This window comes from Excalfactoria chinensis, chromosome 4 (genome assembly GCF_039878825.1).
Source record: "Excalfactoria chinensis isolate bCotChi1 chromosome 4, bCotChi1.hap2, whole genome shotgun sequence".
Lineage (NCBI taxonomy): Eukaryota > Metazoa > Chordata > Aves > Galliformes > Phasianidae > Excalfactoria > Excalfactoria chinensis.
In genome coordinates, this window is record NC_092828.1 from 73,467,839 (window position 1) to 73,481,398 (window position 13,560).

Consider the following 13,560-nt stretch of genomic DNA (forward strand, 5'->3'; position numbering starts at 1 on the left):
AATTGAAAATGTAAGGTGCATAAGGTGGAAAAAATATACGTTACTGTGGGCTTCTGTTCTGGTCACTTACTTGAGAGAGAAAACTCTGAGCTTGTAATTTCAGTGTATCAGGGTGTCCAAATGTCAACACCTGTAAATAGTAGCACCATATAGGACTACTAGAATGGGAATGCGTTGAATTCCATAGCAGTGTTTAAGGTCCTGCTGATAGGCTTTTGCCAAAGCTTTGAAACCTATACTCAGTTTTTGCAGTGGCTATGAGATGTATTACATAGTCTGTTGTGCTTATTGTTTGGTTTTTCCCACCTGCTAAGCCACCTGTCTCTTGCTATTGCAGGATTTTTTTTTTAATAATTTTTTGTTCTGATTATTCTCTGATGTTTAATTACAAGAAAGATTCACTGTAGCTCGTCAAGCTGTAATTTATAGCAGTGTGAAATTCACTGGGTTGCCTTAATGACTTTAAATTCTGGGCAGTGCAGCTTACAATCTCCTTCCCATCTCTGCCAGCTACTTTTCCTTTCTGTAGTTGTGTTGTCTGATGTCACTGTGTGATGTAAGTCATGGCAGGAAGAGTTTTGAAGTACTGATGGAAGTAATTTCACTTCCATTGATACCTCCAGTAGTAACTGGACATCTATTTGCAATCTGTCCACAGCAGGGCTTGGGGCCGGGTGAGTTCTAAGGTCCCTTCCAACCCAGCCATTCCAGGATTCTATGGCTGTCGTTCTCCATAGTAGCTCCTTAATTACAGAGTTAGAGTGGTTCTGTAGGTTATCTTTGGCCTATTTCTATTACAAAGCAGGACTGGTTTTTTTGTTTTGTGGTTTATTTTCAGTCTCTCCAAGCCTGACTTTGTTGGTCTGCCATGCTTTCAGATGGAAAAGTAAAGCCTTTATGGATCATTGATGAGCATAAAAATTAGTGCTGTGTACTTACAACTATTTTACTCTACAGAAATCTTTACAGATACTGGCTTTCAATTCCTCCTTTTTCAATAGGGCAGGCAGCAGCTAAGAGGAGGTAGGCCTTAATCCAGTGTTTGTTAAAGCTAAGGGGAAGATTTATTCTGGCAGAAATAAGCTATTTCAGTGAGCTTCAAATTTGCTCCATTGTTGGAACAGTCTATTTATTAATAGATCGTGTGTGCAACCAACTATAAGAAAGTGCACTCCCTAATAGTGTAATTAATCTGTTCAGACTTTGGAGGGATTGACAGAATTATTTGAACCTAAGTCTGCAGTTGTTGGAATGGGTGGTACAGTTTCATGACTTAGCAGCCCTCGGTGAGCTGCTTCAGCCCCCTGAATTAGCAGGCAGCTTAATTTACTTTCTCTCTCGGGATCTTGGGGTAGTGTCCTGCCAGTTGGTGAGCTCAGTCAGCTCATGCAGCAGTCGGTGTCAGAGATGACATGGGGAAGAGAGAACTGGGAGAAAGGAAGGAAGAACTGCCTCTAATGAGAAGAGAGCTGCGTCAGCTAGCTATGGCCCAGGTCCTCATAGGACATCTCTGTAATGGTTACCGAGGCCCATGTTGGTGCTCTGGATTACTTATGTATTTAGAGTTCTTCCAGAAAAGGACATGCTCTCTGAGTTTCATTAAATAAAAAGGCGAACACAGAAGAATGGCTGCTTCTCATCTGCAAATGTTTAAAACTCTTTTCCTGTGCTTCATAACAGAGGCATGTAACTAAAATCCCATTTTAGATGCAATTTTTTAAGATGTTCAGTTTTTCCTTCAGTTAATGAGCACATTATATTGTTTTACTTTCACTTCTGAACAGGTCTGTAGGAGGCATTAACTTTGTGTTCCTAAGTTTCTCTGTCATGTTAAGCTTAGCAAAGTTGAACTTAAGAATGTCTGTCTTATGTTTCCCTTTCTCAGCATCATAGGGAGGCATAAATGGGAAATTTCTTAAGGTTGTTTTATGATTAAAACAAAGCAAGAAGTTGAAATTTGTTATTTGTTGAAATATTTTCTGTACGTTTTCTGGGATTGCCTTGTCTTTTGAGCAAATGCTCTGGGTGAGCTTTGTGCCTGCTGTGCCACAGGCATTCGATAATTTTGATGCAGCAAATACTGTTTTCTTGTAGGCATACGTGGCTTATATTTTTGATACAGTAAATATAAAACCCGATCTGTTTCAAGAACCAAGAGTTATTATGCTGCTTAATGAGTACTTGAAACGACAACAAATGTCCAGCTGTGAACATTCTGTTAAGTTGTGCTCATTTGTGCTTGGACAGGGCAAATATGGTGGCCATTTTAAGATTCTTCATTGTGACAGATTAATGCAGTGTTACCAGTTAATGAGGGAAAACAAACATGAAAATAAAGAGCAGGTTTTATTTTGTTGTCCAGCTTGGGCTGCTTTATGAGAGCTGACTTTACAATCTAAATAGACATGATAGACATTCGAAGAGGATTTGGATTCATCCCTATATTGGGGAGAAGCGTGTAAGAACTAATTTTGACAACTTTAACTAGGAGAACTCCTGTGACTGAGTAATTTGACCTCTTCTACAAGAGATGTTATGGTATGATATGCATCTGGAAAGAACACTCAGTACTATCCTAACAGATTGTTCAAAGGAGGAGCAGTATGTGGTTAATGTACTTCAAGGTTTCATTCTCAAACCTGAACTTTATTGTCAGGTGTCGGTGGTGGCAATGAAGGTGGACGAGGCAAAGCTGGAGCTAAACTATTCCAGGATTTCCAGATGTTGAGCAGAATCTGGACTCATCCCTGGTGTTTGCAGCTGGACTATATTAGCAAAGAAAATAAGGTAAATTAGATGTATCAAAATACTCTCTACTGAGAACTTTCCAAATAAGCTATGCCAAATGTTAGGTAAAGTTTCATTAAATTAATGGAAATCTTTGTTGCTGTGGGGTAATTTTACTGCTGTTTTTGACATATTTTTAGTTTCAGCATATGTTGTCATTCTTAAAACATTTTGAAAGTCTATCTCGTTGTGCAGCTTACCATTGTTTTAATGAAGAATAAGCAGATGGCTGAAGATTTAATAAAAGCTTCTGGATGAACATACTTAGTAAAATTTTTGTTCTTTCTCTTTTAAGGGCTACTTTGATGAGGACAGTATGGATGACTTCATAGCTTCAGATTCTGACGAAACTTCGATGAGTTTAAGTTCTGATGATTGTGCAAAGTAATTAAGTTTTTATTTATTGTTTGTTGTTGGATTTATCTCCCTAATAGAAGAGGATGTCTTTAAAAGTAAATGATCTCTCTAAAAGTAGATGTACTTTTACATGTACGTCCTCTAGGAATATGATTCAAATAAATAAATAAATACATAGGTATAATGCTGTCTTTTTAGGAAAAAAAAATCAAAGGGGAAAAAAGGGAAGAAAGAATGTAGCTCAAGTGGAAGTGGCAGCGATAATGATGTTGAAGTCATTAAAGTCTGGAATTCAAGATCTCGTGGAGGTGGAGAAGGAAATGCAGAAGAACTTGGAAACAACCCTTCATCAGTTGTGAAATCAGAAGAAGGTGAGTATCATCCACAGGTAAATCAAGTACCATGCAGCTTTGTTTTGGAAAACACAATTTGAGAGGACTGGCAGGAGTTCTGCTTTGTGAAAAATGGAATTAAGGTATTTGCCAGGTACTCCTTCTGTGCTTACAGTCCTGCTATTTCTAATAATGCACTCCAACTGATAACTTCTTGAATTCATAAGTACAAAAAGATGCAAAGTTAAGAGAACACTGTGCTGCTTTTCCCTTTGTTTTAACGTGCTAATGAAAGAATATTGGAAACATTAACAAATGTGTTTGTCCTTCTTTGTTAAACCTGGAAGATATAAAGTGTTCTGCAGATGTTGTTACTGTAGTGGTGTGTTAACAGGTGAGCAGGCAAGAAACCCTTCTGTAGAACTTTGCAAAAAGGCAGATGATGATGGTGGAATCTGTTTTTTCCTTTTATAACGAAGTAATATAGAAAGGGAGAAATAATGTCTTTTTCACTTCCATATACTACTCTGTATACTGATGTCATCTACATTAGCTTTGGAAATGAATGGAGATTCTGACTATCACAAAGGTGAGACGAGACACACAGTCTTGTTGTACAGCTGGTATTATTGGAGCATTTGAGAGCTTTGTCTATGAGATCATCTTGATAGATGGTCTTGGTGTAATACAAAAGACCGTTAACTTTTCAAGAATTCAGATGTTCAGATTTCAGATCACTTTATGAGTAGCTGCTTTTTGATTGCTATAACTTGAATGGAGTTTCAAAGATGAGTGCTTGTTGGAAACAAAGTATCAAATTATACTCGTGGGGAAAAGTTGCAGATAATAGAATTCTTTGTCTAAGCATTCTGCATCATTAAAAAATGACATTTCAAAGCATTTGAATGGAGATCATGCCTTTATCTCTGAATTTTTTGTGTGTGTTTTCATAGGTAAAGCTACTTCCTCATCCAATCCTGGTAGCCCAGCTCCAGACTGGTACAAAGATTTTGTCACTGATGCCGATGCTGAGGTGTTGGAACATTCTGGGAAGATGGTTCTTCTCTTTGAAATTCTTCGAATGGCAGAGGAGCTTGGGGACAAAGTGTAAGTTAGTTTTAGAAGTGTTTTAAACAATCCTGTAAATATGTTAGGCTGTTTTTAATTCAGTCTGGAGATGGGATGTTGTAGCTCAGGTTTCTGAAGCAAGCATGCATGCTATTTCCATCAGTGAGTTTTTCCGTACATACGTGTATTCCCCCAAAGTCTTTCAGTGTGTGTAGAAAGATTGTTTAAAAAGCTGTGTCAGAGTGAGCAGCTTGTTGCAGTAATTAACCTCAGAGCTGAATTCTGTGCTTCTGTCTCCAGCCTAGTCTTTAGCCAGTCCCTAATATCATTGGATTTGATAGAAGATTTTCTGGAGCTGGCTAACAGGGAGAAAACCGACAAAGAGAAGCCTCCTATTTATAAAGGTGAGTGTGAGCTTGATTGAACAATTACAAAGGTGATTATTCTTTTGCAAGTCTGTCTTCATTTCAGTGGGAATGGAGTTGAAATAATTGCTTTCATGAGGAACATTCTATCATTCTGTATCATTCCTGAAGTTGGCAGACCTGCAGTTCTCCTCTGCAGGTGGTCTCTGCTACCCTATTATGGATTCTTGCTTCTGATTTCATTCTGTGTCATCTGTGCTTAATATTGCCGAGGCAGATTAAATGTTCATCATCCAAAAGGAGAAAAGGCATTTGATTAAATTCTATATAAAAGCGATGTTATATGCTCGTGCATGGCAGATTGTGGTGCTTCCTACTGAGAAAGAGATAATGAAGGAAAATGATAATACTTTCAAATGCTGTGTCTGGATGTTGAATGCAAAATGTGAATGTGGGCTTTACATGTGCTGCAGTAAATTTTGTTATGGATTCTGTAAGGGAGCAGTATCTTGAATTAATTACTATCCTAGTGATGCTTGAATGGTGAGGAATTTTCTCACTAACCAGATGTGTACTCTGTGCAGGATTTCTTTTTGTTTCCTCTGTGTGATCGTCCCCAAGTTCTTGATGATGCAGTTTGTTTTTATGCTGAGTTTCAGTTCACTATATGTGCAGATTGAAAAATTTATTTGAATCCGTCATTTCTTTAAAATATTTTCTAAGTCTAAGCGTGTATGAACAATTGTGTAAGAGAAATGTGGCTCTATTGGAATCCGTGCCGTAGGTGAACAGATTTGTTGTTCTGACCTGCTGCTTCCTTAGCTTCTGAGTGTTATCTTCACATGTTATTAGTTGCTATTCTATTTTCTTGCTTTTAGTGTTTGTGCCTTCAGTGTGAGCTTATTCTTAAGGTCTTCTTTTTTTTCACATGCATATTTGGTAGATCTTTTATTAACTGGTTGTAATAGTAAGATATGCCATATACGGGCATTCATAGAATCATAGAATGTCTTAGGTTGAAGGGGACCATGCAGATCCCCTTACAATTCCCAATACCTTGGGCTGGCTGCCCCCACCAGCTCAGCCTGCCCAGGGACCATCCAGCAGCTCCAGGGATGGGGCACCCACAGCTCTCTGGGCAGCAGTGCCAGGGCCTCAAAACCCTCTGAGGCAGTTCTGGCATGACTTGTAGCATGGTTGTAGCTTTGCATCTTTTATTGCTAGTCTGTTTTGTTTAATATCAGTTGTTAATTTTTACAAAAAGATCAAAATCTTACAAAATAAATTATAGCATAAAAAGAAAAAGGTAAAAGGCTATTGACAAGGTTTACTCTGCTTTTGAATCATTTTAGACAGAATTGGGTTAGCATATGTAGGAGCTATTGCTTTTTGCTTTGTGGATGATTATTGTCCTCACAAAATGCAATTGCCATTATTTTCTGTCATATTTTATATTTTGTTATGCAAGCCTCACTAAGTGATTTTCAGGCCATGTTTTGGGAAACACCTGAATTCTCAAAAATATGTTTTCCGTGATGGATTCTTTGTCTTACATATAGCCTTCCCCCATTGCGTTAAACTATTATCATCTCTTATGCTCTGTGTTTGCTCTTTCACTTTTTTGAGCGTTGAACATCTCCAGCATTACCAGTCTGATTGCTTACATGACCGGCGTTGTAATCATGACTCTTACATTTATAGGTGAAGGAAAATGGTTCCGAAACATTGATTACTATCGCTTAGATGGTTCAACTACAGCTCAGTCAAGAAAGAAATGGGCTGAAGAATTTAACGATGAAACTAATGTGAGGTGAGGTCTCTTAAGACAGACATTCTTGATTTTCCCCTTCTTTTTCATTTGTTCCATATTTCTTTACTACTTTTATTACTTTATTGACCTTTAGCACTATGCCTATGAAGTTTCTCAATGCTGCCAGGTGCAGTACTGCTTCATGTCATTGTTTTAAACAAGTAACTGTTGACTGTCCCCACTCTTCAGTGTGCTTATTTGTTTACTTCAGTACTTGTGGCTGAATTCCATATTGATATTTACTTGAGACTGCAGGTTCTTTTTAGAGGCGAACTGCAGCTTTTCTTCCATACTCGTACTTCTTTGAGCTAACCAGAGAACAGTTTCAATAATATGAGTTCTGCTTGTTTAATATTACTATTGAATGTGATATAATTCGAGTTTGAAACAGCAGAAGTTTAAAAAAAATTCCCAGCAGTTTTTGTTAACGATCGGTTTGTCCCTGATCTGTATTTCTGAGAGTATGTTTTGCTAAAAGTTTTGTCCTTGTGAAATTTGCATCTTTTTTATGCTTAATACAGTATTTTAATGACGTTTTTTGAGCAATTTCTATGTATGAACAACTCTACAGTAACACAACAACACAGGAGCAGCAATTGTTCTCCAAAATATTAAAGATCTGCAACTTTTCTTTGTTCCAGAGGCCGCTTGTTTATTATATCCACTAAGGCAGGCTCCCTTGGAATTAATCTCGTGGCTGCTAATAGAGTAATCATCTTCGATGCTTCTTGGAACCCATCATATGACATCCAGAGTATTTTCAGGGTTTACCGCTTCGGGCAGACCAAACCTGTGTTTGTGTACAGGTTTTTGGCCCAGGTACGTTTCTGAATCATGATTTTGTGATACTCTGGTCCTGCAGTCTGACTTGTGATCTGTAACTATTTGGATGTCTGTTGAAGTTAGTGGTGATTCACACCGATCCAGTTGTCTTCCAGCCCTAATCTGGTAGCTGTATTTGACCCGAAACCACTGAAAAAACTCTTGAAGGAAATGGCAGTGAATTAACAAAGGAACTGAATGTATTTCCTGTACAACCCGTCTCGTCTGGCAGTCTGTGTAACACCAATCTTAGCAGTGGAATTCTAGCTGCGATTCACACATTCAGAGTCAGAATAACACTTTTACTGTTTTAACTTGTACACTACTGAAAATTTCTTGTTTGGAATGACTGCATAGAGCATAGTTGCCATTTGGCAGTAGATCTGCTGAATGTAGCTGACTTCTACAGACTGGTCTCCAGGCTGCTAGAGATCCAAGTGGGAAGAGCTAAGGGTTTGCTTTTAATATATAAGATAGCATGCAGTCATGATTGGAGAGCTTGTACTGCAGCCTAAAGATCAGAAAGGTCTTTCCTAATTCTGATGATCGCTGATCTGTGCTGGTTGTAAGCAGTAACGCCGTTATTTCTGATAGGTAGTTTCTTGCTTAACCTTCCAGTTCCAAGGTTTTTCTAGAATACACTAAAGACCTTTTCACATGAACAGTATTTAACTCATGATCAAGTCACTATTCACTTGCCAACTTAAATGCATTACTTTTTGTAACATGTTTTTGTCAGATATGCTTTTTTTTTTTCCTTTTTTTCTCTTTGTGCGCTTTTGAACTGTTGGTATCCTTTTAAAACTGCAATGTTTAGAGCAGGCTGTGCTGTACTCACACTTTCTGTAGTCATCAGCTTTGATGGAAAAGAATTTTTTTTTTCTTAAAGATGTAGTTTGTTCTTACACAGCTGTGATAGATTAGATTTGACTGCTTCTCTCCCCCTGCCCTTCCTACCCAGTGATACAGTATCTGTTTTCCTTTTTGGGGGCTGTTCAAAACAACAAAATCAGGTAGATCCTGTGAAAATTGATGTTTTTGTCATAACTGTACTTTGGGAAATCAGAGTAAAACTGTTTTCTTCAAGGCACTCCTTAAAAAGCAAATTTCTCATGCCAGTCAGTAGCAGCATTTTCTTTTCATTAGAGTTTTCAGGTGGCTTTGTAGGTAAGGATCAAAGAAACAAGGAAAATAGAGCAGTGATTTGTTGTTCTTGATGTTGTATCTCTCTTAGTATTTCTGTATGTAACAGGTGGTTTGGTGTTCATATAAAAACAAGTGCCTGTGTTTTTTAGGGTACAATGGAAGATAAAATCTATGACCGGCAGGTAACAAAGCAGTCACTGTCTTTCCGGGTTGTTGACCAGCAGCAAATTGAACGTCATTTCACTATGAATGAGCTTACAGAGCTGTACACTTTTGAGCCAGATTTGCTGGATGATCCTAATTCAGAAAAGAAGAAGAAGAGGGATACACCAATGTTGCCAAAAGTAAGTCAGCGCACATCGCTGGAAATTTATATCGGTTATAGAATGTGGGGTATTCAGTCTTGGAGGGAGAAAGAGTGCTGTGTTGTCACTTCAGAGTAGAATTTATTCACTTAGAAATAAGGTGAATACAATTGTTGACACTGAATCATAGAACACCCCGAATTGGAGGGGACCCATAAGGATCATCAGGTCCAAACTATGTTTGCTACATGGTCACAGTGTTCGTACTCTGAGATAATGGGAGTTGGCCATGTCAGACCTTTTTCCAACTTGATGAAGAATGAACTTTTATTCTGATCTCACTGCGAAGTTCCTGAGAGAGACTGAGCATTTATTTTTCTCTGCTTTTTCCAAGTTTGTATTTGAGGTTAGGCTAAGGTTTTCTTCTATGTCTGATTTAAGTTCCTTGTGTTAGATGTCATCCACACATGCTAATCTAATGTGGTCTGCTGGAGGCTAATTGATTTATAAGTTGTGCAGTTGTCTGTTGCTTATTACTTGGTGAAGAGCTTAGCAGTAAGGAGTAACATTTAAATGTGTGGCCCACACTTGGTTACCTGATTACATCTCTGAGTTATGTTTAGGTCTTGGTGTGGGGATGGAAGTTCTCTAGTTCATAAATCTATTAGTTTTCAAAGAAAAATTGCATGCTCTCCATTCCAGACTCTCTGTAGACCCTGATAATACATGGTGGCTAAGCTTTGCATTGGCATTCTTATTATTTAGGCCATTCTCTGAAATTGAGTCTGTCACACCACCTACAGCATCTGTGCCTCTGCCAGAGGGATTTAGGAAGTGGGAGTCCCATAAGCGTTAGTTGCTGCCACGTGTTCGTTTCAGAACCCTTGAAAACAGACTTTAATGACTGTATCCAGGCTCCTTTCATTATGATGTATCACAGTGTAAGCAGTAAGTTAGAGATAAGAGATTTTTTTTTTTTTTCCCAACTTCTTAATCATTGCAATGAGTAAACAATCAGTGCAGCGATTATATGTTGGAAGATACTTGTTTTTATTTACAATAAAAGATCAATTCCTAAATGTGTGGAAGTTTGTAAACTCCAGAAGTAGTTCAGTGTTTGATTTGAAATGAAGTTCCACACTAGTTCAGTTCAGCCATCACCATAAGGTTCACATCAATTAAGTTGAATACAAGCTTTTAACTTAGGAATAAAGCAGATCTGTGTACAGGAATTTTCTGATTTTTGTTGTTTTTCTTTTCCTCTTGGTTTAGCAAATAGCATTAAACAAATTTATTTTTAAATTTGTCCATCTTTATGTGCATTTCTTACCTGTTTTGTTTTGGCTTGGGTGGTTGAAAGGCCAAGAGTCATCAAGTGGATTCATCTTATATTAGCACTTTGTGCATTTATTTGTCGAAAGCAGTGATTTGCGTTCCTGGTAGCCTCACAAGATGTAGGAAGGTAGCTAATGTCCCCCAGTTATCCTTCCCTTCCCTAGTGTCCCACAGTTATGTATGGTTTTGTGATAGTGAGGAAGAACTGGAGGTGTGGAAGTGTCCTAGAAGTATGCAGCTTCCAGTGCTCTTTCCTAGCTGGGAGGCAGAGGAGACTCCCATGTGCGACAGCCCATGTTTTCATGTCATTGCTTTGATTTGGGGGACCTTCTAGTTGTTAAGAGGGAAAGAAGTGCTTGAGGAATGTTAATAAAAAAATGAGTAGCTGTCATTGAGCAGAGCATTATTTGTGGTTTGGGATTTGGCCAGGCAGTCCGAGGGGAGGAGTGAAGCCTGTCCTTTAAGGCCATCTAGTACACATGAGCAACAAGGTGATGTAATTAGTGATTGTTGGGTAGTTGATCCAAGACAAAATGCAGATACCTCTAGGATATGAGTAGGGTGGCTCCCAGTGCTGAGTTGTCATTGAGCTGCCCTGCGTAGTTGGCTAATGCCAGCACAGTGAGCTGCTGCAAAGTAATTTATATCAGACCTTTGTTTCATTTGGTCCTTGTATTTACTATGAAAAATGTAAAGACAAAACTCCCTTTAGCTGCTTTGATGATCTCCATTTTTTTATCATTGTTTTTGGCCAAATTTGTCTTCCCCTTGGCTGACCAGGACATGTTCTTTTCATTTTATCCTTGCTTTGCACACCAGACTGGGCTTGTCCGGTGACTTATTCCTTGATTCTCATGATCTTTTATCAGTGAGCTGCCTGCCCCTTGCTTGCAAAAGCTGAGTTGCTCCTCTGTAGATGTCAGCAAAGTGAAAGAGGAGTTAAGCTAAAAGAAGGCTTTCGTTCTTTTCACTGGTTTCATATATAATTTTCTCTGCCTTCTGGCCTCTTCATGTCTTTTACATCTTTGAAGCGTAGTCTCTTGAGCAGTGATCCCATTGTGCAATGCCACTGTTGTGGAGACAGCAAGATCAGGGATTACCATTGTAATCCATACACACGGTGTGCAAAGCACAATGAAAGCACGTTGGTGTATTAAACTCATTTATCTGAGGTACAGCTCAAGTCTGAGAGAACAGATTCAGAGAAACAAACTGCTTGATGTTGAAAATGCATCCGTGAGAGTTTATCTTTTTTAATAATTTGAGTTTCAATCAGAGTTTTCTTAGAAAGTGTTGTTAATAGGAGATGCTGAATGTTACTTCTTACATGAAAGTCACATGGCGGATGCGGAAGATGGAGGCTTTCCTGGAAGCTTATCAAAGTTTCCTGTCAGGTTTGAATTCCAGCAGCAGTTTTGTGCACATTGCAGTCAGAGCAGCACCTACAGGTTGTCTGGGGAGCCTCCGGGGAAGAGGCACTGCCACGCTGCCCTCACGGTGCTGCTTCTCTGCCCTCGTCCCTCTGAAGCCACCTCAGTGTCTTCAAAAGGGATTTATACTCTTGAGTTTAACAGGACAGTTTTAGTGTGAATGTTGTTCTCCTGATTCAGGTTTGTAACATTGAAGTTCAGAACTAAGTAGCAGTAATTGTCATCGCCCGTGAGCTTTATGCGAATATAGTGACTCATTGCTTAACAGAAACTAGAGGCATAAGGTGCTTCTTCAAAGTACCACTGTGCACAAACAGTAAAAGCATAAAGCAGGAGAATTCCCCTTAGTGTATGATGACTGTATTTCAGGTGTTTCATTTTACTTTGCCGTGTATTTAACGATGGATTTCAAGTCATCTTTAAAGGTAGTGTGGTTTGACTTAGGCCGTTCTTGAGTAGATCTCAGACACTTAATGCTCAGCTCCCACAGGACTGTATGCTGGGGAACCCTTGGCTGATACAAAGCTAACGCTGTGCTTTTCACCATCAGTGCTGATAACTGGACCCTGATCAATGCCACAGGTGTTTGCACTTGGGTTGATGCAGTATATAGTTTGGAGCAGCAGAAGTGAGGTAGGAACTGGATGGAGACAAAACGAGCCCAGGGGGCACTGTGTGTCCCTGTGGTACGCTCATTCAGCAGCCCCGTCAGTGGGACACAGACCCAGACACAGGCTGTGGTAAAGGAGAACTTGGCTCAGTGCTGATTGGAAAAGCAGATTAAAACAATAGTTCAGTTGGATGTAATGTAATCATTATTTTATACTATCTTGGGACCCAACCAGGGCATGTTTCTTACTGTACTGCTGTACTAAGGGGAAGTACTGTGAATTTTGGGGGAGCTTTTACTGTCAGAACCAGGAGAACTGGACATTTTTGTTTTATTAATATGTTTATTTTTTAACCTCAGTTAAATCATTTGAGGGGAAGGGAAATTTTTGAACTACAGCATAACTGAAGTTCTTCTCTGGAAGATTCCCTTTCATTTCTCTCTCCATAGCATTTAATTGCTGACTGGATTTTAAAAGGACAAATGAAACCTTCTAGAAATCATCATAATTAAAAGATCTCATCATTTTTTGTGCGTTGCTAGGATTTCCTCTTGAAAGTTAACCAACTTAGAATCATTGTCTCACCAACAAGCTAAACAAATGAAAAAGAGTGTAGATCTATTGAATGCTCAGTACGTAAGGTAAATAGAAGTTTGCTTCATTGGGCAGTTAACTCAATGGCACTACCTTCCTTATACCAATTTCCAAGCTCCTTCATATTTGATGCAAAGTGAAATTTGGACAAAGAAAAGCAAACTTGCAGTTGGTTGTAATTTAAACCACATTTTGAAGACTGTTGGCCAAGTGAGCATGGATTATATTCCAGTATTGTTTTCAGTAATTGTGTTACCATGGAAATTAATGCATATGCATGTCCAGAGAGCCTCTTCACACTGATGTACAGCTCCAGTATGCCGGGAGTGCCTTAATTGTGTTCCCTTACTTTGGTAATAGCTCCATGACTTCTTCACCCACTTCTTCCAGCTGCTTTCTGTATTTCCTATTATCATCCCTTTTCTCTCTGATGCTCTTCTCCCCCACCATCCCAAAATCCCATTATTTGCTGCCTGTGCCCATGAGTCATGAGATAGTGCGTTGAATATTCCCACGAGGAGCCAGAGCAGAAAGCTTTGGTTCTGATTTAGGAAGGCAGGTGATAGAGGGATGAAACAGACACAGCTCACATACCTCA

General features: G+C 39.0%; 1 protein-coding gene across 6 annotated transcripts in view; it reads left to right on the forward strand.

Moving 5' to 3' along the window:
• The window catches only part of ATRX (ATRX chromatin remodeler), a 75,780-nt gene that overhangs the window by 54,269 nt on the left and 7,951 nt on the right, over positions 1-13,560 (forward strand). For all 6 annotated transcript variants that reach the window (XM_072334950.1, XM_072334947.1, XM_072334953.1 and 3 more), the window contains 8 exons: positions 2,657-2,787; positions 3,083-3,171; positions 3,343-3,515; positions 4,430-4,583; positions 4,845-4,948; positions 6,611-6,719; positions 7,361-7,538; positions 8,837-9,031. In XM_072334950.1, coding sequence (XP_072191051.1) covers positions 2,657-2,787; positions 3,083-3,171; positions 3,343-3,515; positions 4,430-4,583; positions 4,845-4,948; positions 6,611-6,719; positions 7,361-7,538; positions 8,837-9,031 — 1,133 coding nt within the window. The remainder of the gene's footprint in view (positions 1-2,656; positions 2,788-3,082; positions 3,172-3,342; positions 3,516-4,429; positions 4,584-4,844; positions 4,949-6,610; positions 6,720-7,360; positions 7,539-8,836; positions 9,032-13,560) is intronic.